Genomic DNA, 26,245 nt, shown 5'->3' on the forward strand with positions numbered 1-26,245 from the left:
GTGGAGACACGCACCAACGGCTCCGGCCCCGTAAAATTACCCCGAAGTTCCTGCGGTGGAAACAGGCCTTATTAACCATGCAGGAACTCGTGAGCGGGGCCAGCAGGTGAAACACTACTGTACATATTCAGTGAGCTGTTTAACATATAAGTAAACCTGGTGTATGTGCCAGGCAAGCAACTGTTTTAGGATGAAGAGACGCCATCCTGACTTGCGGTATCTAGTTATTTTTTTAAATCTATGGGAGCAGTCCAGTTAAGAGGCAATTTGGAGCAGTGGATGGGTCACAAAACACAGGACTTTCCCTCAGGAGACACTGAGTGATCTCTGAGTCATTTTAAGGTATGTCGTCACCATGTTTCCTAAACCTAACCTTCGTAACTTTACATCAATTACGTAACTTCACATTCACGATGTAACATCATTCGTGGGGTGCTAATGTGTAGGATATCATACAAACCATGGTATGAGGACATGTTGAACGGAGTGTGGATGGGGAAATCAGAACACTCAACTGTAGTGTGGATGAAACTGGATCAGTGTGCACCACCAATACAATTCCACAGCTGTACACAAATGCAGAAAGCATTTCCAAGCCTGAATTGAGACAATATTTCAGGGAGGCCATGTTGTGAGCACCACAAACAAAATCCCATTTTGACCCTTTAATTTTTACAGCAAGAATTGCAGTAACCGTTACACAATTTCAAAATTCACGAGGAGAAATGCAATGTTTTGTTTGCCTGTTGCAAGTAAAACATAATGATCCATAGCCCAAGTGTCATGGTATGTATCAAAGTGATTGCACCCTTAATGTTAGTGTCTGGCATTTCCTCAAAGACAGAGCATTCTGCAAAAGGTTAAAGTCATTATGAATTTTCTAACCCTGTCTTTTTTCAAATGTTTCAAATAACATTAAAAATCCATTTAAAACTTCTATGTGCTGTGAGTGCTTCAGTGGTTAAAATGCAATTATGACTCATGATATTTATGTTACAAACTCAAGGCAAATGTTGGTGTAAACTGTTCCATCTATAAATGCCTGCATTACTACACTAAAAATATTATAACCTGCATTGAAGCCAAAACCACTTACAAGCATGTTTTCTTGATTTGACTTTATTTGTCCAGCATTAAAGTAGAAATACTCAAGTCATACAGATGATTGCCTCATGTCATTGTAGCTGTATTTGTGCAACTTGATATGGCAGACAGATAGCAGTAGCCAAACAGTGTGATCAGATCTAAAGCAAATTTTGGAGACGTGAAAAATGTGCGCTTCCTCTGTGATAACGTCACAGCCAGGCCTGACCTCGGCTGATCCTCAATTTCTGCAAAATAAAAGCTCATTCACATGCCCCACAGCTTTAGCAACAAGCAGGTAACCATGGATACACTGCACTGGAGACCTGTCTCTCTTCTTGTCTTCATTTGCCTCCTACTCTCCTTAACTGTTTCCTGTTGACCCTCTACCTTTATTTTTCCTCTTATCTATCTCTCAGTGACACTCGCCTTTTCTTCCCCTCTTCACAAGGATCAGCATCTTGTCTGCAGCTGCAGAGATGCTGCTCAGACTACAACAAACCAATTCCCAGACGGCAGTCACTACGGCAACCAGCATTATTCCCATGCTCACACGGTGGTGATCTGGTCAACCACTCGAGTGCTGTCATTCATTTCAACACACTCCACCTCTTGCCTCTGCCCCTCTCCGTCAGGCCGGTGTCCCCGGCTCTTGGAGGGAGGCAGGAAGGTGAGGAGGGTGGGCAAGAACGCAAGCGTGTGCAGGGCCGAGCATCCGGCTGTGAGGGTGAGGCAGCGGAACAGTGTGCGTGTGAGGTTGGAGCGTACAGAGCCAACAGGCACCAAGGCGGCGCTGTAGCAGATGAGCGTCTGTAGAGAGGGCACCCCGTGTCTCTCCAGCGCCACCCTCACCCAGCGAGTCCTGCTGTCACCCCGACCCGAGGCGAAACCGCAGAGGAGGGGACCGCTGCAGTCCGCTGAGTGCCCCAAAGCTGAGATCAGACACAACACAGACATGCAGTCCAGCTCCACGCCCCACAAGGTCATGAAGCCCAGCACCCCGAACTGGACGGAGAGCAGGGTGAGGCCCAGCCACACAGAGACCAGCGGCTCCACAACGGCCAGCGAGGACAGACCCAACAGGAAAAGCACCGCCAGCAGTGAGTGTCTGAGGGGGGAGCTGACCGCTGCAGCATAGCGGTCCAGGTAGACAAAGGAAGGGTTAAAGATTAGAAAGCGGACACGTGAGGTCAGTGACAGCCGTCGCAGGGTGTCAAGCAGCACTGACATCTCCTCTCGCTTGTTCTCCGTCGTCTTGGCCACCAAGAAGATTCGGGAAGCCGCCACGTCTGGCTCCTCGCCCTGACCGCGCTCTGCAAATATGATGTCATCAGTGAAGTGGGCAAACTGTGGCTCGCGGAGGAAGGAGTGGCGGAGTGTGTGGGTGAAGTTTTCCCGTGGCTGGCTGGTGGACTGGTTGCGATCTGACAGGTAGTTCAGGTAAGCTTCCAGCCAGCTGATTCGCTGGAAGCCTTTGGCATATTCCAGCAGGTCCCGCTGCACTGAGGCGTTCCAGTAGGGGGCGCTTTCATAGATGTAAAATCCAATGACAGGGGAATATGAGCTGAAGTAACGCTGCTGGGCACGGGTATACAATACTGTCGCTGTGTCCATGGCAACCAGTGCACTGGGGTCTGAACCCTGGGTCACCTGTCGACGACAGAAACAGAAACAGAAACAATCATTACAGGTTAAACAGTGCATTAATAACATGTATGTGAGTGTGTCTGCAGTCTGGGTAAAAACAGAATAATACTGTATAATGTAGCTGTCAGGAGGACCCTTGTTCGATACATATCTAGGTACAGGGGTTACGATACGATTCAAAAACGATATATTTTTAATACAGAACGATTCGATACAGTGTAGGACCGATACGGTTCGATATGATATGATTCGATATGATTCTATGGTTAACATTTGTTGATGTAGACATTAATCATACATTATAAAATAAAGAAGCCAATTCTATAAAAGTGACATTCTTACAGTATTTTCAAATTTGTAAAAGACCACATCCCCAAGCATTGTTGCTGTATGGCACTGGCAAAAATAAAATATAAAGACAAACAACAACAAAATCACCTGTCAAATGTATTTATTTTTAGACATGGACCAAAAAAAGACTTGCTGAATGAACATCATTTTGTTGGATGGGATCAATATAAAAATGAGAAGAAGTTTTAAACTTTAAGTGAAGTGAACTTTAAGTAAAATTTAAGTGTTTTAAACCTACTTTTTGTGTTGTTTTTATTGTATTGTCTGTTTTTATATGTATCTTATATGGACTTGAGTCTGGAATAAAGTTTATCATAACTCTGTACAATATAAACATAAAGCAGAATAAAATAATAACATGCAATGTAGGAACAGAATCTGACATCTCCTGTTATTAGTTGATACCATGGACTGTGATGACTAGCAGCTTATCACTGACAATAAAATCAAAATCAACCAGCCACCCTCCTCCTCTGACAAGTAAAGAACAGTCCCTAAAGTGTGCTGAGGTTTGTGGAAATGTGAACGGCTCGTTTCTCCTCTGACACGCCACATACCTGTGTGCTGCTACGGCTTGGCTGTTCAGGTATTTCTGGGCAGTCATGACACCGACGAAGACTTCTTGGACCGGGCTTCTCGGTCGCCGGTAAGCCATTATCTTGCGCGGCGGAGCACTATGGCCGCCGTATTTGACAGGAATACGTATTTCTGTCTGTGTCTGTGACCCCCCGTTCAACCCACAACCGACAGGATTTGCCTTTAGTTTCTGCTGCGGCTTGGCTGCTCCCTGGTTTATCCAACCAGCATTAGCTTCTGTTCCTCATCTCCACCGGTCAAGCTGGCGCTGATGTTTACATCCATTATCGTTGTCAGTAATGCCTGCTACGGTCCGGAGCATGCCGCCGGCTCTCGCGTTGTTTTAGAGATGCAAACTGTTAAAGTCAGTCAACCGATTGCTAGTCTCGCGATACCCGAATCCATGACTCTACAATCGATTCATCTAAGGATTCTTGGCTGATTCGTATTGATTGAGGAGGCTGCTACCGACGCAGCCGTATCTCTCGCTTGTCAAACCGGATATCCGGTCGTATCAGTTAATCGTTCCCAACCCTAGTTTTTACTAAAGGAAAACAAAAAAGTTTTTAAAATAACACTGCACCATCCATTTATTTTCAACCGCTTATTCAAATAGGGCGTGGGGGCAGCAGGCTGAGCAAAGTATTCTAGAGTTCCCTGTCCCCAGCAACGCTTTCCAGCTCCTCCTGGGGGATCCTAGGTGTTCCCAGGCCAGATGAGCTATATAATCCCTCTAGCATGTTCTGGATCTGCTACAGGGTGTCACACCAGTTGAAAGTGGTGAAAAAACATGGGGATGGAGTCACATACCTGGGTTTCAGTGTTTTTAGCATACAACAAAAGCCTTCATTCTCAGCAACGATCTTTGCACATGAAGTAGGTGATGGACTGTTATTTTCTTCGCTCTCTCAGAGTTGGATGGTAGTTTTGTCAAGCTAAGTGTGTCCAGTGTTGGTTGAGCGGGTTTAGCGTTAGCTTTGCCGGTAGCAGCTAGCGCTATCTTTGGATGGTGGAGTGAGGTGAGCCCTCAAGTTCGTAGTATTGCCTTTGTATTTTATTCTCATATGACACTGCTTGCAAATCACATGTATCATATCCAAGTGCCCCTTTCCTTCTCTCAATCTCAAATAATCTGCCACTGCATTTCTGATTTGTTCCTCTGGTGCCTCCATCTGTATTTTAATGAACTTCTGCCACATGCTGCTGACTGAGACCTCTGCTGACCTTAATTTCATTATTCAAGTACCAAAAGTTGTATTAAAATGTAAATTTGCAAAAATGAATGCTGTATATGATAAAAGATCAATACCTACTTGGCTTCCATGTATCGATACAATATCGGCATGCAAAATATCGTGATACTATGCTGTATAGATATTTTTTCCCCACCCCTAACCATTTCTCATTCACATAAAACAAGTCTACAGCATACCCAAAGTAAACTGAAGGCTGATCTTGTTTTATTTTTAGTACATGTACATGCATGGTTTCATTCGAAAGGTAACTGAACAAACTGAGCAGTTGTTTTTCATATCATAATCATCAAAAATCACTCTAGGAAGGCGCATGGGCAGGCTGTTGCATTTCTAGCAGTTTTTAGAAGTCAGACAAAATCGCCTCGTCACTGTTTGCCCTCAGTGTGGCACCAAAGATGCTCTATTACAACACTTAATAAGCCGGGTGGGGTGGAGCTATAAGGTTTTGGCAACAGTTTGAGGATCCAGTGGAGTTACAAGATTTTGTCAAGTTTTTTTTAGTACTTTTCAGTGGTTTATTGTTTGTAAAACCCAAAGAGGCGTAAAGAGTGAGTTGATTTCAGAGAATAAAAAAAGACACAAAAAAAGACAAAACATAAAGACAATATGCACTAACATCTTTTTTCATGATACTACCCCCTTAACTGCCATGTGGTGACCAAATATTTTAAACACCATTGGAGAAAAATCACGTATGATGTACCAGATAATCAGTGGTCTCCTAAAATCTAGACAGAAATTGAGTTAAGTTACACCAAGATGTAGTAGGTATTTTTTTTTAAAAAAACATAAAGAAAGTTGTTGAGTGAAATGGAAACACTGACCAATAAATCATCTCATAAAAATAGTGATATTACTATAGCATATGCTATTGTACCAAAACCCCATTTTAACCATAGGAGCTGCACATAATCATCTGTCAACTAGTGAGTCAGCGTCTAAATAACATTCAATGCAGTTGTTATTCCACAAATTATACATCTATGTTTCAACTTTCTACGACTTCTGTAGCTTTTGCATCAAATGTAAGTGTTTTAGTCAGTTTACGTTTATGGACATGAAGCTTTTGTTCTGAAGGATTCATGCTGGTTCATGCATATTTCATTCAGAAAATGATGTAAATGATGTGGTCAATTATTTAAAATTACACAGCCCCATATGTTATGGTCACATCAGCTGTCTGTCTGATGAAATTGTCCGGCACTGACCCCAGTCAAGGACATGATGGCACAGTTCCAATGTGGATAATAAATAAATAATGATAAACTGTGCAGTGTCTGGAGTATAAAACTATAATAAAGTGACAGTTGTATTTTCGTGTGTTGTGTTGTTGCCTCACCTGCAGGAAGCCCATCAGTCCAAAGGAGATGTAAACCAGATACAGCAGGACGACAAAGGGTTTGACATAGGTGTTAGTGATCCAGTCTCCATAGCAACGCCTCACACACCCCAGCAAAAGGTGCGAGTCCTGAGGATGAGGATCTGTGTTAGCCGTGGAATGTGTGTGTGGAAGTGGATGTGTGTGTGTGGAGTTAGCCACATGGCTGTGTCCATGCGCGGCAGGGTTGTTCACCGTGTGTGGGGGGTGTGGGTGTGGGTGTGGGTGAGCATGTGTGTGAGTGAGGTTAGAGTTTGGAGTGTGAGCGTGACTGTGACCGACCCCATGTGGCGGGTTGGTTGTCTGAGCTTCATCCTGGTAGCGAGTGTACATGAGACACCTGTACCAGGCCGGTTTAGAGTCCAGCCGGTCTGGTTTGGGGACCCGCCGGCAGAAGCAGCCATGTCTGTAACCGGTCTCTAAGTATCCAGTGAACACCAGACAGGAACTGTAGAAGGACAACGTGTAAACATAGCTGATGGTGACAGCCAAGGCGGCGGTGCGGCAGAAAAGCCGGACAGCTTCCATGTTGGTGAGCGGCGAGGCAGCCAAGCCCAGGGTCATAAGGTGGAGCATGGTGGAGCCGGAGAAACGCAGCATGACATCTTCGAAGACGCTCGCCACGCGCTCTTTGACATGCTGGTCCTCCCGGGTTCGCCTCCATGATGACAGCATCTCAAAGGAGCCGAAGAGCCCATGACCTGATGGGAACAAAAATAGGAATGTAAGTTGAATGAAATGAAGTTTGGTTTAGTGCTGGGCGATAAAACCATAATTATCTCAGTACAATATTCTTTGAAATATGATAAATGTTCGATAAAATTCAACCAGCACACACTGGAAAAGAGGCTGCTTAAATGCACCTCAAATGTTAGTTACCACTCCCATTACACAGAAAAAGAAGACGAGAACAGCTACCAAGGCTGACCATCCACAAGCTAACGTATATTGTAACATTATAACGTAAGATTCAACAGGCTCATTAGTTTACTTTAGGTATGACTGTTTTGACCAGAGATAACAGCACTGGACATTTTCACGACTATATTTGCAACATATTGTTAGCTACAGTAGCTGTATGGATAGTCGACTAATCTAATGCTAACATTATGTTATATTATGTTAAATGCACCTTAAGTGCTAGTTGCCACTTGCCATTAAACAGAGGAAAAGAACAGCCACCAAGGCTTACCGTCCACAAGCTAACGTATGTAAGTTAACACCATAATGTTACAACAACATTCAACAGGCTCATGAGTTTATTTTAAGTCTGACTGTTTTGACCCATAGATATATATACATAGATGCCGCACCCTGGCTTGTGGGATGCGTCAATATTTTACTGTTGCGAACATGTTTAATGAGATATATATCTCAAAAAGTGATCCTTCTTTTAAGCTAATCAAGTAAAGTAGCTGTCCTGATCTGGTCCTAATGCCAAATTAAGCTAACGCTATGTCACACAACTTAAAGAAAAAAGGTTAACATTTAACATTATATAATATTACTTATAAAATTATAATGCTTTGTCAAACAGCTATGTCGGTGTATGTGTTATTCCAAATTGTCAACTATCTGTTTCATGGCACCAACGTGACATAACGCAGTATAACGTTAGTAGTTAACTTGTGGCCTGAATTGTAACTACAAATTATGTGGAACTGCATTTTTCTGACACACTTATTTTGTGTGTAGTTTCCCAAAAAACACAGACAGGAGAAGGGCATGGGGTAGCAGCAGTGAGGAGAGAGGACTTTGTCCCGAGTGACTCCTCAGTCATCTGCAGCTGTCACTTCAGACCTGAGGACTTCGACAGGACTGGGCAGACTCCTAAAAATAATACTAGCTACTGTACACTGTATTTTTTGTAAATATGACCTAATAATGTAAACAGTTCTGTGTCCAGGCTCCCATGAGCACTGTGGTGTTATACATATGAGATTAAAGCAAAATGTTGTGTAAACATGCAGCTCTAAGTCATTTATTTTCACTTGTACAAAACCAACATTTGTTAATCAGAATCTGCACTGCAGCTCGGCACAACCCTGCTGATACACTATTTTTTGCACATTGTGTGAAATGTGAATAAACATTTATAGTCAAAATTAATAATTAAATGACATCATGGTGGGCATTGTACATCTAGTAAGAAAAAAGAATATTTATTACATGGGGAAAGTTTAGTTTAAATGTGTTGTAGAACTATTACTGTTACTTTATCTACATAAGATCAAATATTTTGGTATGAAAAGCTGCATTTTTTATTTAACCAAGTATCCTGTATCATAACTACATGTCTGACAATTGTAACAAACCAAACCACATGAAAATCGGTTGAGAATTCAGCGAGTAATGATGATTTTAATCATAAATAATCTCCTGCCTCAATAGACATACATGCATTAGGCAGCGCGGCTCCACCTGGGCAAGATGGCGGCCGCGCTGACGTATCGCTCCAATGAGGAGCACCGTTGAATGCGGCATCTACGTATTTATATCTATGGTTTTGACCACAGATAACAGCATGTTAGCTACAGTAGCTGTAGGTAATCCATTCATCTAATGCTAATGGTAAGTTAGCAGGCTAACATTACGTTAGCCAACATGACTTGCTGCTGTTTCATTAGAATGTAATGACATAACATGAATAAACGTGAATAATTGTAATATTAAAACTTTAATAATCAACTGGTCTGTGAACTTGTTTGCTGCCTGAGTCACATCAGACAGACTTTAATCGGCAAAGAATGATCCCACACCATTTCACAATGTCATTTAAGTCCATCTTTTGTTGTGATTAAGAAATGGCAGAAATTACATACTTGGGGCTTTAAAACTGAAAAATACTGACCACAGTTGAGATTTTTTTATTGTCTGTTAATGTTGTTTACATCTTCATCTACAACACTGCCATTAATTGACATCATTTTGACGAATTGTTTGAACCTACGTCAGATTTGTGAAACGTTCCCTGTTTGGCAAATGCTGTTGTGTTAGATAGAATAGTTTAATTAACCATGTGGTTTCTTTCACTCAGGAGTAAAAATCAACCTTTAAACTTAAAACAAATAATAATTTGACATTTATCCTGATAATTACCAATATCAATGGTTATGGAAATGTTCATCGTGGTAACATTGTTGGCCATATCGCCAAGCCCAGTTGGGTTTAAGGTTATGCTATAATACCTTTCAAGGATAACTTTTTTATCTCTTAATATAAATACTGCACTACAACCACCATATCACCTCTTTACACTAACCTTCCCATGTAATCAATCTACGTTTTTTTTTTTTTTTATATCTAGTTCCTAAAATGGACAGGCAGATTGTGCTTGCTTTAGCTCTGGTTGAGGTTGAGAGGCAGTCAGTAAATAGTTTGTCGGGCACAGGGAAACAGAGATCTGTGTGGGTACATGAGACCCTGGAAAAGAGGGTGGATCACGGGGAGTACCACTGGTTGGTCCAGGAGCTTCGCCTCCATGATGGCTGTTTCCATGCATATTTAGGATGACTCAGGGGCAGTATGGCAACCTATTGTCTGGCCGTGTAGCTCTGGGTATTCAGCAACTGCTACCACCTTTTTCTCCTCCATTGTTTACCAACTGTTAACTTGTTGTCGTGACCACCACAGGCGGTCCGCCTCTCAAATCATCTGATTGGACAGTGGGAAAAAAGATTACGAAAAAAGACATGGCGTGGGGCACTTTTACGCTCTGAACTGAAGTTTTTCAATTCAAGCAGTTCAGAATGCTCCGGGAAAAATGCCAGGCACCTAGAGCGCCTGTGTGATCAGACCTAAGTCTGCACTTCCCCAAAGCACATTGTTTTGGTATTACAGCCCACAAATTCCATGTTTGGCTCAGTCACCAAACATAAAACTAGCTTATTTCCTTTCCTTAGCATGCTGTGATTGCTTCCACCTCTCCCTTCAAGTTATTCAATTTGAGTCACAACATTGCGCAAGGAAGTGTAATAACTCTGTCTGCCTGCTTCTGAACAGACCTCACTGCATAATGTCACACCTCAATCTTGTCTGAACTAGAAATATGTGAAATCACAGATGTAAGACACCATGGAAATGTGGTTTCCTTGTGACTTCAACAGTCCTAGTTGAGAAATTTGAACTGCAGCAGCAGGATATGGGAATTTAACTTGTAACCAGTTGATACACATAATAAATAATTAAAATAAATGTAAAATATTTTGAGAATGGAACATGTAATTAGGAAACCTCCTTCATGTACAGACTTGTAGCTTCAAACATGAGTAATGTGATGTAAGGAATACATTTTTGATGCTGTATTCAATAATTCACAGCAGCGATCATGATTTTAATGCACCATCATGTGCGTGTCCAGTCTCATGTGCATGCACATACATGTTAAAATGCGCACGGCAGATGGTTTTTAATGGTTTCCCCTACCGTGGTTGCTATGGCATCTGTGAGTCACCAGTGATACACGTTACCCCCCCCCCCCCCCCCCCCCCCCCCTCTCTCTCTCTCGCTCTCTCTCGTGACCTCACCATGGCGAAACACTTAACACCTTAGCAGAGGCGTAACGTACCAACACTTCAGGCGTGGGTGGTGCAACTGAGAAAGTCTGCTGATCTGTGAGTGTGTGTGTATTTGACGGAGGGGGAATTACACAGTGAATGACAGTGGACGAGGTGGGGAGGTTAATGTTGCAGAGAGAGGATGAGAGCAAAATGAGAAGCTGGGGACAGCACTTGCCAAGGATTTTGATATTTACCAGAGCTTGAGACAGGCTAATGTGCATTCATGGACAAACACATGGACACTCACATTTAGGTACTAATACAATACTCATACGAGTAGTGTGTGTCCTTTATCCAGAACCCTTTCAGATCCTTCATATTACCGTGAGCCATAAAATTGGAATGCAGATACTGAAAACTTGGTTTGGTTATGGAAAGATGCATGAGACATGCAAACAACAAGCTAGGTCTAGTTTGTACTTTTTCCAAATCTGTATCCCTGTGATAAATGTTTCAGAACCAATACCAAAACATTACTTTTTTTTATTTTTATACAGTTTAGTTGCCAGAATAAAATATTGTCATTTTATGTTCCAGCAAAGCACAGATACATTTGTAAGTTTCATACGTATCATATCAACAGTTCTAAAATTATATAGTTCGGATGACATGCATATGAGCTAAGTTCCTCATCAGGAGGAGGAGGGCATGGTGGATGTTGTGATACCTAGGCAAGACAGCCGTGTTTGTTGCGACAAAGTGGGTATTTTTAATGACATGTTGGGACATTGCTAGCTGTGTTTGTTGTAAGAAAACCATGTATTTTTTAGGAACACACTGGAACATTTCCAGCCATGTTTACTGCGATAAAAGCAGGTATTTTTAACGACACGTCGGGACATTTCCAGCCATGTTTGTTGCAAGAAAAGTATCTTTCAACAACACGTGAGGACATATCCAGCTGTGTTTGCTGCAACAAAAGTGGGCACTTTTTAACAACCCATCAGGACATTTCCAGCCATGTTTGCTGCTACAAAGCTAGGTGTTTTTAACAACATGTTGGCACATTTCCAACCATGTTTGTGGTGACCAAACCAGGTCTTTTTCAATACAGTTAAGGACACGTTCAGCTGCGTTTGTAGCATCAAAAACAGGTATTTTTATTGACATGTTGAACATTGCCAGCTGTGTTTGCTGTGAGAAAACGGTGTATTTTTAAACAACACGTCACATTTCCAGCCATGTTTGCTGTTAGAAAGTCGAGTATTTTTTATCAACATATCAGCACATTTCCAGCCATGTTCGTGGTAACCAAACATGGTCTTTTTCACAACAGTTAAGAACAGATTCAGCCATGTTTGTAGCAATAAAACTGGGTATATTAAACCAAAGCATGGTGTTTTCCTAACCCTTACTGTATGTAGAAACCAAAACATACAAATTTAACATAACTAAACAAATGTAACATATCTGTGGTTTACAGAAATGTAAAATGCAAACATTTTATTCTCGCGATTGGGTTGTTTTTTCTACAGAGCCCAAGAGGACGTCATTAAAGGTCCTGTTTTGTCTGAACAACAGCTAAAAATCCCAAAGACAATAAACTCACAAAATTATGAATCATAGAAATGCATATAATCACACCAGAGAATCAACAAACACACATTTTTCTATAAATAATGACCTAAAACGATAAATTGTTTATCAGAGTTACCAATTTTTTTGTTGACAGATGAATTGGCTTTTCATTTGATTACAAATCTGGTCAGAGAGTTGATGCCGGTATTCTGTACTTGACACATACCATAAAAACTTGGTTCTGTATCTATTTAAATGTTTTGAAAATGGTCAGTGTTGTTAGTACATGGATGCACAGATGACTGAGATATATTAAAATTGTATTCCCAAACCTTTAAATCATCAATTTTCCTCCTTTTGTACACGAACACACTCGCTGTCAAAATGGGTTAATGGAACAGGCTTTCCCCCCATTGACACTTGTCTTTTGTGCCAGCAAGATGTTGTCACTAATCCATATTTTTCTGTATTTCTCCCTCTTCCTCTCTTCCCCGTTATCGCTTTCTGTGGTGTGTAATGACATCCTTCTTCCTCACACTTCCTCCCACATTTCTCTGTCTGCCTACTTGATTCTGAAAAATCCTCCCTGCCTTCCTTCTAACAACAGTTTAACTTCATTTTCTGCTGAGAGAATCCTTATCTCATCCCCCATTTGGAGTGATGTTTCATGGAGCCCCTTCACTGTCTCTATTCCCCCGTCTCTTCTGTTCTCGCTGCAGTTATTTTAAGCCTAACAGCAGCCTTCCCTCCTCCACATTACAGAGTAATTATGGTATAGAATACATGTGTGCTATAGTGGTTACGTACAGTATTTAGTATGCAAGCACTGGAGATAAACTGCAAGAACGCCTTCACACAGATGGCATGCATTTTCATTTTGCTCCTAGTTTGTTAAAAATAAAACCATTTGCTTTCTGTTCCTTTTTTCATATTACCACTCATCAAGAAATTAATTAAAACACTAACTCCACTTATTAAATAAATAAAACAAATGTTATTGTCCCTATTCCTCATGCAAGCTGCTGCATAATTGGGACTGCAGAGGCAACTGCTGAAACAATGACTGTGGCTTCAAGAGCAGAGATGGTTTGTTGACCTGCTGTCTTTCTTACAAAGTTAATTCCCAAACCACTATGTGAGTAGAAAATAATATTTACCTCAAGTTCATCACCGAATTGAGTGTTTCAGCTCTTTTATAACACTGCAGCAGTCTGTATGAGACTTACTGTCTCATGAAAGTATTTTACTTACACTAATAAACTCAGCATATCCACCCTCTAGATTTGTATACTGGTCCCTTGAGGACTTTGGTCATAAGCACTCTGATGTGGTCACCGTCACCGTCACGTCAAGTCTGCAATATTTCTATGAATTATGGTTAATCTTTGGAACAAAGTCAGACACAGTCTGCATTACTATACTGACATTATTAAGTGATCGATTCACATTAAATACAGTTTATTTATTGCTTTATAAAATTAAATGTTTCTGCTATAATTTACATTCACTGAGTCATACTTGGCAACTGTTTTTAGTTCCAAAGCAATCCCTGGTCTCATGTTGCCCTAAATAAAAATGACTCCATTAGGGGTCAGAAAAATATCGATTTACTTAAGCATCGTGATTTTTTAAATCAACTTTTTTATGCCTGAATTGATATAATTCAAATGCAGAGGTGGAAAGAAGTAGCTGCTTTTATTTTGGTAATCAGTGAGTAACATGACATCGTATCTGTTTCAAGAAAAACAAAGCTGAAGTGAGAAAGCAGGAAATGACAAATGGTCTGAGGACACAGATTTTAAGTGGCTGTAGCAAGTTGAATTCAGCCAACGTAAACTTTTTTGGACGTAGCTACCATGACATCACCCACTGGTTTGTGGACTCTTGAAGCCTTGGATTTGGCATTTCAGCTGTAGGCTATCTTGGGTATGGAGAAGTGGTTCCATATTTGGGCAAGAGGCTGATGCTGTGGAGGAGCGAGGGGTGGATCTAACTCAGAAGCTAAGGACACTATTGGTAGACAGCCTGTCACTCAAAATGGTCCATCCTTAATTATGTGTAAATTTAAGCCTTAATAAAATGCAACCAGGTGAGTAATATAAAAATGTAACCCCTGTTCAGTTGTCATGAATGTTGAATTTAGCTACAGAGAGGAAACCATTTTTCGTACCAGGTTGTAAACATGTTTAATTTTGGTGTAAAGTTGGGGATTTTAACATGAGGGTCAGTAGGGACTGACTCACTCCTGGAGCCAGCCTCAAGTGGCCGTTCAAAGAACTGCAGTTTTTGACACTTCCATGTTGGCTTCACTTTTTAGCCCAGAGGTTGCCACTTTGATTAGACCCAGCCCACTGTGACCCCTGGCACTTGGGTTTGCACCTGAATTTAAGTTGCTACAGTCGCAACTGAAGCTCCTTCTCCAGAGCTGCAGCCTGTTCCCCTCCTGGAAAAGCAGACTATGAAGGCAGGGAGTGAGGCGAAAGGACCACTGGATGCAATAGCTAATTCTTGTCTCAGAGCAGGGCAAGAACGGGCTGTGGTAATCTCTACAATGAAATAAGATTTTACTCATTTTTAATTGTATATTTATTTACCACTTTTCTATGCAGTATATGATGCTGCTGAATTACAAGTCAGAAAAACTGACTAACATATGATGTGCATTGTTTTTTGGAAATCTAACGATATACTGTCTTTAGAAGTGTATGGTTCAACCTTTTCCCATGGTCTAGAAATTAAAAAAGTAAAAAACAAACAAACATTAAAATAATTGTAATATCGACTCCTAATACTTAAATATCGCAATACATATCAAATTGGCACCCAAGTATCATGAGGTATACAGAGGAATGAGGTATACAGATTGTAAATTTAAAAAAAAGACTGGTATTGGAATAGTACAGTATCATCGAATACCCTGAATTGAGGTATCTGAATTAGTATCGGGGGAGACAAAGTTAGATTGTTGCATCTCCACTTGCATCTCAAGTGCAATAGCACTGTTTTTTTGGGGGGGAGTTTTTCCTTATCTGCTGCGAGGGTCCTAAGGATGGAGGGATGTCGTTTGCTGTAAAGCCCTCTGAGGCAAACTGTGATTGTGATATTGGGCTTTATAAATAAAATGGATTGATTGATTGGTTGATTTATTGATTGATTGAAGTACAGCTAATGGTTCACATGATATGTCATCAGTACGATCACATTTGAAAATGACACTATTTCCTTGAAAACACTGATGGTGTTGCACTTATTTGTGCATATAACAAGTAGCAGAAGTAACTGCATTACTTGTGTCAAGAAAACATACAAAGAGTTGGAGAAGTCCAAGTTCAAGTCCCAGTTACTTTCTTACCCCTGCAAAGTGCACACATGGCCAGTCCCTATATGTGGTGGCTTTAACTGATGGCTGATCAGGAACGTTACAAAAAGTCCAAATCCCACATTGGAAATGTGTGTGAAGATTTAGCAATCTTCAACAATCTAACAAGCAATTTTTTGAAAGTATACTGACCCCCTAAAAATAAAATAAAAAAATAAAAAAATGTAATCAAGTTAGAGCTCAACATTTGTAAATGTAAAATAGTACAAATCCCTCTGGTTTCAGCTCTGGATTTGTTCCAGACTCCAGATCAAGAACCGTAACTTAACAATGTACCTTTTTAGATCCTTTGGATTGAGTTTCTGCCACCAGTCAGAAAATGTATTGTTAGTGCCAAATCAAGTTCATGCCCCACCTCTTGTCAGTCATTTTGATGATATGTCTACTTTGAAATGGCATTCAGCCTGAGGCTGGCATCTGCAAAAACCCATCACAGGTACTAAAGAAGCAGACAGTGAACATCGGCAGTCTGAGGTATAAAAGCAATGACAATGTTCACTGTGGCTCCCACCTGCAATGTGTTAGCTTCACTTTTCTTTGATTTGTTGGTGCTTTAATCCACTGATTTTTTATTGAGTCTTTTGCTAAGACTTCCCTGCGTTCAACTACGGGAAGTAATTGAGAAGTGCACATCCCAAAATGTCCTGAACTGAAAGATTATTTACAGGCAAATGGAGGATGAAGCCATGGACGTGCAGAATTATGAAGACTCAACATGTCAAATATATCTTGGTTATTTGTTATTTTACCATTAAAAGTATTAGTTTTAAACCTACCAAGCATGACGAAAGGGATGCCCAGGTACGTAGAGTTGTAAGTGGCCCCGGTCAGGTTGAGTATCCCAGCAGCAGTGAGGCCTGACAGTGTGATTGACAGCAGAGCCAGCAGTCCCAACCAGGGTTTAGACCTCACACAGTCCCTCATGGAGCAGCAGAGGACAGCCAGCACCCCACACGCCCCCAAGCTGGCCAACAGGGGGCGGCGTGCCAGCACAGAAGAGAACTGAAAGTCTGTCCTCAGAGATGAGGAAGTAGAGGGATACAGCCCCAGCTTAGGGTGCAACGCTGCAAAGTGCTGTAACTCAGCACAGAAGGCCTTTTCCCATTGGCTGGCCACCCGGTCCATCAGGCCGCCGCGGGCTTGGAGGTAGTAGGTGAGCTGCAACGCCCTGGCAGAACGCACACCTTCTCCCCTGGCTCCTGTCCCCGGACCTCGCACCGCACCACTGGGACCCCAGCCCTGCACGCCACCTAGCTGGTGGCCAATGTACGCCTGCCGTCCATCAGCCAGCTGCGTAATTGGGTACCGCAGGTTTGGGATGGAGCGGTTGGAGGTGCGAGCTGACTGGATCTCCTCCATGGCGCGGATGATGTCATCGATGATGCAGACATTCTTGTCGTCAGGGAGACAGAGGTAGGAGAAGGAGTAGTTGAAGCTGTTGACGCCTGTGGCTGGGACCGTCACCTGCATCTGGTAGATCCGCTTGTGGAGCTGTGTGCAAAGGAAACACACACATGCAAACACACACACAAAAACAAGAAAGGAGTTAGTTTCCCTGTGGCCCAATTTAGCTAAAATAAACTGTGGCAGGAGCGAAAAAAGTTTCTCTGTGTGCAGAGCAGCAAAACTCAGTGTGTGGCTCGTTAACTTTGTGTGCTTCAACTTTCTGTTTGTCTGTGTGAATAAGAGAAAGAGATATGTGGGGGAGTGTGCGTGTGTGTCTTACTCGACAGAGTAACAATAGTGGTCTCAGAATCCTCCTCCATTTCTATGGCGAGAGGACAACAGTGCCAGTATCCACAGAACTGGTTACTAAGCAACAGGCCTGATGCCAGTCTGCCACAGCGAACATGGGCAGAGCTGTCTCCCACCTCAGAGTGCTGCATTGATTCGAGAGAGGGAGGGTGTGTGTGTGTTTGTGTGTGTGTTTGTGTGTGTGTGGGAATGTCACATGAAAATTATTTGTTTTGAAAGTTTACTCTTTTTACCATCCTGTTGTAAAATTAAACAATTCTTCATTTCATTTCTCTCACTTTTTACTGCCCAAACACACCAGTCTGTCAATATTATTGTTAGCAGTTTCCTGGTAGGACCTTAAATTTCCCGATTCCAGTGCCTCAGATCCCTAAATTAAGTTTAACGGCCCATCAGTAATGTTTTCAGCCCATTAACTGCAAGTATACTCACATACATAACTGAAATTAGATATATAATTAAATCAAAGCATTTTGTGATTAATTGATCATAACTGAATATATCCTGATTTACTCATTATAAAATTGTAGATTTCAAAGCAGTGTTGCAAGATTTTTGTATGCAATCATCTAAATGCCAGTGTCAGGGTATATTTTAACTGGTCTTTGTAATCATGTATAGTTGTCCCTGTTTTTTCTTGTTTGTTTGTTTTGCGTTTTTGTGGTTCACTTATAGCATATATTAACATACTTTTTTAGCTTTTCTTTGTGTTTTATATTGCTTGTTTTAGAGCTGTATATTATTATTTTGGATTTTTGGTATATGTTGTCTTTCTGTAACTTTATGTTGCTGCCTGTCTTGGCAAGGAAATTCTTGAAAAAGAGATTTTTAATCTCAACAGGTTTTTCTGGTTTAATAAAGGTTAAATAAATAAGATACAAAAAAGGGGGGGGTGTTAAGTCCTGTTTTATGAGAAAATTTGAAAGTCATAGATTTTAATTCTGTGTTTTTAATTTTACCGGTGAAGCAGCTCTGTTGTAGGCATTGGCACCAAGGATTTCATCTCTAACTTGTATTTCTTGTCAAATATTCAGATTCAGATTTCTCTGGCTTGGACCTCTCTGGTGTTTAGAGGGTTAAAGAAAACATCAGTTTCACCAGCAAGTTAAAAATCTTTAATCAAGGCTTAGTCTGACTCACTGGATGTAGACTGTGTAGAATGTGGCTTTTGGCCCCTTCCTCTATCTGCATGTTACCATTTTCAAAATCCCCTTCACTATACGGGACACAACTTTACCAACCTCTGAATTAACAACCTACACGCTGAAAATGGCACGTTTTGACAAAGATCTGGATCATGCCCTAAGTCATGACTGCTTTATTCTTTCAGTGAATTGTTGTTAAGATCTCCAATGAATAAAACAGCTTGTGAACACACCTCTGAAAAGCCCAGACTCTGTTGTCAGAGAAATGTTACTCTGTTTTCTGACACAGCCAGTTGTTGCTGATTTCAAGACATTTCCAGATACCTGAATTCAATCCTTTTTGCGGCTAAGAGTCCACTGCCATGCTAGCAGCTCTGCGAGGCTTCAATCCTTTTTGCAGCTAATGCCTCGTTCCTTACATATATGGCTGGTGTCTGTAGATCCGTAAATATACGGATGATGCCTCTAGTGTCCAATGCAAGGAAGTGCATTTCTTTATGGATAGAAATCTGATAGAAGCTACCTGTAGCCATGGAGGAGAGGCTAATTTTGTCTGTTTTTCGCCATCCTCTAATTTGTAATATGCGCTTGGAACATTATCAGGACAAAAACAGGACCTGCCAGGTACGTGGCATGTTTTGTGAAATATTTAGGCTAATTAAAAAGACGCATGAACGGCTGAACAAGTCATAATGACAATCTAACTGTATATAATATATAACCATATTTTAACAGAATAACATTACTTAGATCCACAATATGTTAAAACTACATAAACAAGTTCTTTTTAATCATACAAACTCACTTGATGATCAACACAGGCAACTGAATTCAAGAAAACAGCCTGTTAGCGAGTTAGCAGCCTGTTAGCTAAGCTAGCATGCTGTCATACGGTCTCTCCAAAATCCACCGCAAAAGTTAACTTTTTTTTAACATACTCGAGGCAAAGTAGGGACCAAAACATTACAGAGGGGAGGAGGTTGCCTCATCTCCATACACATACATAAGTGGAAATAAGGCCTAAGAGTCTATTGCCAAACTAGCAGCTCTGTGAGGCTGTATCCAAACACAGTGTCGCTTTGAGCTAAATGCTAATGTCAGCATGCTAACATGCCCATAAAGACAATGTTAAAGGTATAATATGTAGTTTTTCCACATAAAAATGTCTAAAAACGACTAAACCAATATTATATATTTTGTTTAGTTGTGTACTTTGATTATCAGAAATGTTTCCAACAATTTTTCAAACCCAGATAAATATGAAATATTAATAAAAGTTACGGACCGTGTCATTAGGTTGCATGTCAATGGTGACGTAACTCCAGTTACCAGAGCCATTAAATGAAGGTGAAGAAGAAGAAGCAGACCAGGTGAGACGTCAGAGAATGAACGTTACTGTTGCTAGGCTAAGCTAACTCATCATGGATCATGATTATGCATTGACGGTTGCTGCACCTTCTGACACCGAAGCTGTCCCGGTAAACAAGCCGGTAAAACGGAAATGTACGGTCAACCAAGCAATCCCAGAAGAATTTAGGATAAGAAGAGAGCTAAATCAAGGATAAATATTGGTGTGGCCTTTCCGAGATGGAGAGAGCTTCGTGAAAATCTAGGACTACAATTCGACGCCGACCTCATGTGTGTTCTACTAGACAGGTAAGCAAACATCTGGCTGATGTTATCGAAATATTAATCATTTCCACCAGTGTACTGCAAGCATCACTGCTGCCCGCCGGGGCACCAGCGCTCTGGCCAGCGGCAGATCTGTATCTGTTATATGACTACAACTCCCATGATCCCACGCTACTTCGTGACATCATCCAACTCCGTCTTCTGTTACTGTTTTGGTTTGAGACCCCTAGAGGCAGAAAATTACATATTGCACGTTTAAAGGGACAGCTCACCCCCCCAAAAAATATACATATTTTTCCTATTTCCTGTAGTGCTATTTATGAATCAAGAGCATTGCGCCTACCACTGCACACAGGAAAGCATGCATCTACTGCTAGCTCACCTAGATCCACTGAGCTAGCTACCATTACAGCTTAGCCGGAGAGGACGCCATTTTTACATCTCATGTTGTCAAGCCATTCATCCATGAGTAGATGCATGCTTCCTTCTACGCAGTGATACAGTTGGCGGGTGTAGTTTGGTATGAGAAAAATAGTTCCTACATGGAACTGCTCACAACAAGGTCTGTGGTTATCTTGAGTAATAGGGTCATGATTTCGCATTGAGCACCAATGCAATGCACCAATTACATTGAAGAGAAGGCAAACATCTCTACAAAGTACAACCAAGGCTGAGCAGGTTTGTGTTGATAAACCGAAGTATTGGACACATAAAAAATATGACCTGCTGGTAGCACTAGATGAAGAGTCAGGTCAGATCACTAAAGTCTGTAAGCTTCATCCTCTGGGGATCATGAATTTCAGTACAAACTTTCATGACATCTATCCAACAGTTGCTGAGATATTTCAGTCTGGCTCAAAGTAGCAAATTGATAGATAGACCGACTTTGACTCTTGTGGATGACTGGATACTTTATGACATCCCACCAGGATATCGCCACCACAGATAAGACATTGCTGTTTTATCAGAACAAGAAAATCAGCTCTCTGAACAACAGGAACAAAGCTAATGTGTTTTGACAAAATCGAAGAGCAAGAGCGTGTTTTGACTCACAATGCTGCACAGCCACCAATTAATCATATTTACAATGATATCTATCATGGGAGAGGGAGAGTTTCCGATTCCTTCACCGAGAGGAGCTGAAACAGACCAGAATTCAGTGCAGTCACCGAGCGTGACTCACAACTCTTACTCTTGCTGCAAGTGGTGATCCTGTCTAGCACTGGCTATCACTGCTATTGCTGTCTCATGCAACAAGTTCTCACAGGGTCATTCGATGGCATTTTAGGAAACGTAACTCACAAACTGATGCACAAGTAGACAAGGCAGGATGAGTAGGAGAAGTACTCTTGAACCTCACAGCTGATACGTAACAGTGTAACATTATGTAACAGTTGTTTTTTTTTCCCACTCTCTTTTATACACCATCCTGTTTCTCTGTGGCAGTAAATGATGCATGGGCTTAAACTAGCCTGTCTCTTAACTGTGGCAGTCCTCTGTGGACCGACACTGTGTTCTGGGTGTGTGAAGTGGGTCACAATAACCATATGAAACACACACACACACACACACACACACACACACAGGAGCATGTATGGACAGAGGTACACACAGCCTATGCAGTCGAGCTTGCCGGTGTCTCAGGGCTATTAGTCTGAGAGCTCTGATTACAACCACATAACGTCATGAAATAATTTGGCTAATTGCTCCAAGGGTGTCAAACTAATACTCATAAATCCATTAAGGAATACCAACGCAGAGACAGAGGCCTCCAAGCTCAAGCTTACTCCACTCTGTAATTAAAATGCCCTGCTTCATAACTGTAAAGGTTGTCGGGGGGTGATTTGAAATGGGACTGTATTCGTCTGTTTAATGACTATCAATCATCGAGAATGAGGATGAAGACAGCTTGCATATGTGCTCTGGCCTGCAGATAGTGACCTTTACCTCTGTGGGTATTTCTGAATGGGACTGGGAATTGATTTTTTTTTAGTTGGATTCTGCAGATGCGTTGCAGCCTCATTTTATGATGCATATACTGTGATTTAAATGGTACAGAAGCTAAATTGTCAAATATTCAACCTTTCCGATGAATTTGTGTGTTTTTAGTTGGCATTAGCCCACAGCAGCTAAGAGAATGTTTGTGTGTGTGCCTTGAGCAAGGGCTTAGATTTCATTTTAACATTGAGGAGGACACATGAAATGGGGGATTTGGCGGCTTTCTGCCAAAAAAAAACTGGAGTGTAAAACACTTAATTTTCTGCGTCGTGGTGAATTTTTATGCACCAGTTTGTGCCTTCTCTGCATTAGTCTGTGGTGTAAATCTCTTTCGTTTTGCCAACTAAAAGTCTTCTGCTACTGTCATGCTTTTTTAGGCAGGACAATTTATTTATTTATTTTTTTAAATTCTCCCGATTAGAATCCCCTCAATGTTCATTGTTCAGGAGGTTTTTACCAGGAGCTGAATTATCCACAGAGGTCTCTTCCTCTCCAAAACAAATGGAGCAGGTGATTTAAACTGATAAAAACACTGAATAAAGCAGTTTCGTGTTACATAAACAGAGTTTTTCTGATGCTGCTCGTCACGTAGCTGAATTTGCATTTCCTATGATGGCAAAGGCATGACCCCCTGTACTTTGCCTAACTCTGCCTCTGACTGGCTTACCCTGACATTGTTACCCTAGCGCCACATGTGTTTTTTTTGGTTACTTTCCAGTGGCCCCTTTCAGCTTTAACAAAAAAAAATCATCATATGAAAATTAATAAACTTTTTGTTTGTTTTTTGTTACATTTTAATTTTCAGTTACCAGTGCTGTAGGTCTCAAGTGAATCTGACATTCTTCAGTTGTAAAACTGTGTAGCCTATACACTGAGTAAAAAAAAAAAGTTTTAACATTTTGGCAACTAAACTAAGCATCAATCATCTTCAACCACGTGCCTTTTCCTCTGCATTTTGCCAAATCTCAATAGCAGTGGCTACAGTAGTTTTGAGTTTTCATAGATTTGCTAGCGATGGATTCCAAATCCAAAAAAAGAAAAGTCTGGAAGAAAACAGAATTTAATTGTGTTTGAAGAGATTCGTTAGCTTTTACCACCAATTTTCAAAGTTCCGAATAATTATAAATAGCCCACTGCAGTGCCATCTGGTGGTAAAACATATTAAAGAATGCCTATTTAGACCTACCTGTAATGTTGACAGGCTAATTTAGATCCAATAGATTACAAGGCTTAATATGTTTTGTGGCTCCAGATAGATTTTTTTTTTTTTTTGGTCACGAAAGGTTCTTTTGTTGTGATGGTGAAGGTTGCCGGCACCTCCCCTAACCAATCCAACCACTGTTGCCTAAACCTAACCACTCCAACCAATGACGGCAGTGACTACTAGCCAATCAAAAGGAGAGTGAAGCGGGTCATGCTGTCGCTATTTAATGAAGGCTGGGACATGGTCTCTTACCCCATGGGAGCTACAGGGTAAAACACAAGTGCAATCAAACTAGAGCTGCAATATTGGAAGGTCACAGCAGAGGACACAAGAAATAAAGAGATGGTGTCTGCATAAGTGCTCTTTGGGTGCGCTCGGCCTGACAGAACTTTTGAGGTATGCTCGAATGGATGGCGGCTGATATACAATGTAACATTTTCATATAGAACACATTTGTTTGTGATCTTTTATTAAGGACCTTTCAATAATTGCAGAATTGTAATTCTCACCCATATCTTTTTTAATATATTTTGACCCAAGGCTGGCTGCGGACACCTCAGTGAAACAAATTAAACGTCCCCATGTTCTGTGATAGTGCACCAGCTATTATTAAGACCAGATTTTAGTGTGCGTGTGGTGTACCCCAATCATATGATGCAATGTGACATCATGACTTCTCTGCTTTGACATCTTGACGCTATCCTAGGAAATGCACATTTCTGTCAAGGAAGGGCTCCTGACTAAGGTGGCTGATGTAAAAACATGAAAACGCAAATGGCCCTATCTAGAGCCATTCCTTGGTTTGTCCTTTCTAAGCTACTGTAGAAAAGATGGAGCAACATGGCGGACTCCGGGGAGGAGGACCCCCTGCCTATGTAGATACAAACGGCTCATTCTAAGGTTACAAAAACATGACAATTCTCACTTAATGTGATTATACACTAAAGAAAACATCAATCATTTCTGCCAGTAAACCCCCTAAACCCTACACACTGGACCTTTAAATTGAATGACTTTTTACAAATGAGCTCAGAGTTCCTGTGTGTGCGCATGCATGTTCTCGTGCATACCTTTAGTATGGTGTCCAGATGAACCGGGTCCAGCACGCTGCCCTTTCGGGTGGTGACGATCACGCGCCCGTAGCGGCCCGGCGTTTGCAGGTCGGAGTAGAGCGCGTGCTTGGAGCGGTTCACGGGGAACAGGCTGTCCACCAGGTTGCCCTCTATCTTGGCCAGGCTGTGCTTGGGCGCGAGCAGGCTCTCCACGTCCTCCTCCACGCGGTACCGGCTGAAGCTGGCCCCCAGCAAGATGGACAGGAGCACGGGCGCCGAGGCGAAGAACACCGGGTGGCCCGCCACGAACCGGCCAAGCGCGTGGAAGGAGGTCCTCAGGCCCGCGTGCAACACCTGGCGCAGCATCCTAGCGCGCGGCCGCGGCTCGAGCCTCTCCCACCGACCGGAAAGCTCCGGAGCACTGCCGAGCATCAGGGGCTGCCGGACGCATCGGTGGTGGGTTCTGTCGCTCTCAGGCTGCTGCTGGAGGAGAGGTGATGCCGGGTGGTGGGAGGATTTATTCCCCGGAGCAGGAGGTCACCAGCCGGGGAGAATCCAACCCTCCTCCGGTCACAGGGGCGCCCCTTTCCCCGGGGTTGGCTCATCCGCTGGAATAGCGCAAAGGACAGAAAGCTGCTAAATGAGCCAGCATTTCTCTGCTCTGCGGTTAGAAAGCATATTGATAGCCTACTTTACATTTAATCGCCACTGCCCTGCTGCGTTCAGTGCCTTCTGCAAGCTGCATGGCTCTGTGCGCAACAGAAAAATCGCAGAGCCAAAGTGGGCTCATAATAACACTTGTTAAGCTCCCTCCTAAATTGATTTGGGTAGTTATGTTAGTGCGCTCGGACAGGTTGCAGAGAACACACACACAGTGTAGTTGCACTAATTTGAAGCCAGGCTGTACATACCTAAACAGGGGAACGGGGGGGACCGACCCGGTGATGACGGAGATCATCTACTCAGACCAGAATCTTGCCGGTTGTCCGTGCGTCCAGCTCCACCCTACACCACCAAGTCACCACACAACCTGCTGGGTGGTCGAGGTGGGTGGGTCGGTGGGAGTCGCAGGAGAGGTGACGCGGTGTGTACGCACCGGGGATGCCGGTAGAGCTGTTTGTCAAATCAGCCGAATCTGGGTTTCCTCTGCGGCAGGAGGCTTTCTGTCTCCCGTCCTCTCCTCTCCTCATCGCCCCGGTGGTTTGACGGAGCCCCTGTTCATCCGCCGCCAGGCTGCTCTCCCACCACGCAGCGAATGCTCTCCTCTATGGGAAGGCACGTCACTAATTGCCGGCTTTCAAACCGGGGATGGTTTCTCTCTCTCTCTCTCTCTCTCTCTCTCTCTCTCTCTCTCTCTCTCTCTCTCCCCGTGCCTTTTTGTCTCTTTTGCACCGCCCTCACGACCCGCTCCGAGCCCCGCTTTCTGCCCCGCCTCTCGCCGTTCCGCGCCGGTACAATGCAGAGAAACAAACAGTCCCCACCGAGTGAGTGGCACCGTGTGTGTGATAGAGAGATTTCGAGGAATTCCACATATGCAAAGTGCAGCAGCATTAATGTAAAAGCGATATCAGTGCTGGCTGGCTTATAGGATATTCTCTATAATATCTCCTTGCTGTGTTGCTGGTGTTTTATAGACACTAAAACACCTGAAAGTCGTCTCAGAATTATTACAGCCTGTATTTTTCATATAGAGACAGTAGGTATGAAAACCT

General features: G+C 42.3%; 1 protein-coding gene across 1 annotated transcript; it reads right to left on the reverse strand.

Moving 5' to 3' along the window:
• Nucleotides 1-1,103: 1,103 nt before the first annotated feature.
• ptchd1 (patched domain containing 1) lies at nt 1,104-25,934 on the reverse strand. Its single transcript, XM_033638250.2, has 5 exons — nt 25,445-25,934; nt 24,552-25,141; nt 16,524-17,238; nt 6,253-6,992; nt 1,104-2,733 (listed from the first exon to the last, which is right to left on the reverse strand). Exons 2-5 carry the CDS (start codon nt 24,963-24,965, stop codon nt 1,633-1,635), a joined length of 2,970 nt encoding a protein of 989 aa, XP_033494141.1. The 5' UTR covers nt 24,966-25,141; nt 25,445-25,934; the 3' UTR covers nt 1,104-1,632.
• Nucleotides 25,935-26,245: the final 311 nt, after the last annotated feature.

The sequence above is a fragment of the Epinephelus lanceolatus genome, chromosome 20 (genome assembly GCF_041903045.1).
Source record: "Epinephelus lanceolatus isolate andai-2023 chromosome 20, ASM4190304v1, whole genome shotgun sequence".
NCBI classification, from domain to species: Eukaryota; Metazoa; Chordata; class Actinopteri; order Perciformes; family Serranidae; genus Epinephelus; species Epinephelus lanceolatus.

What these genes read in the sequence shown, in the direction of transcription:
- ptchd1 (XM_033638250.2), bottom strand. Translation starts at nt 24,965, where the DNA reads ATGCTCGGCAGTGCTCCGGAGCTTTCCGGTCGGTGGGAGAGGCTCGAG. An exon ending in ATCTGGACACCATACTAAAG is followed by an intron (nt 17,239 to 24,551) that starts GTATGCACGAGA and finishes CTTTGCACACAG; the next exon opens with CTCCACAAGCGGATCTACCA. An exon ending in CATCCCTTTCGTCATGCTTG is followed by an intron (nt 6,993 to 16,523) that starts GTAGGTTTAAAA and finishes TGTTCCCATCAG; the next exon opens with GTCATGGGCTCTTCGGCTCC.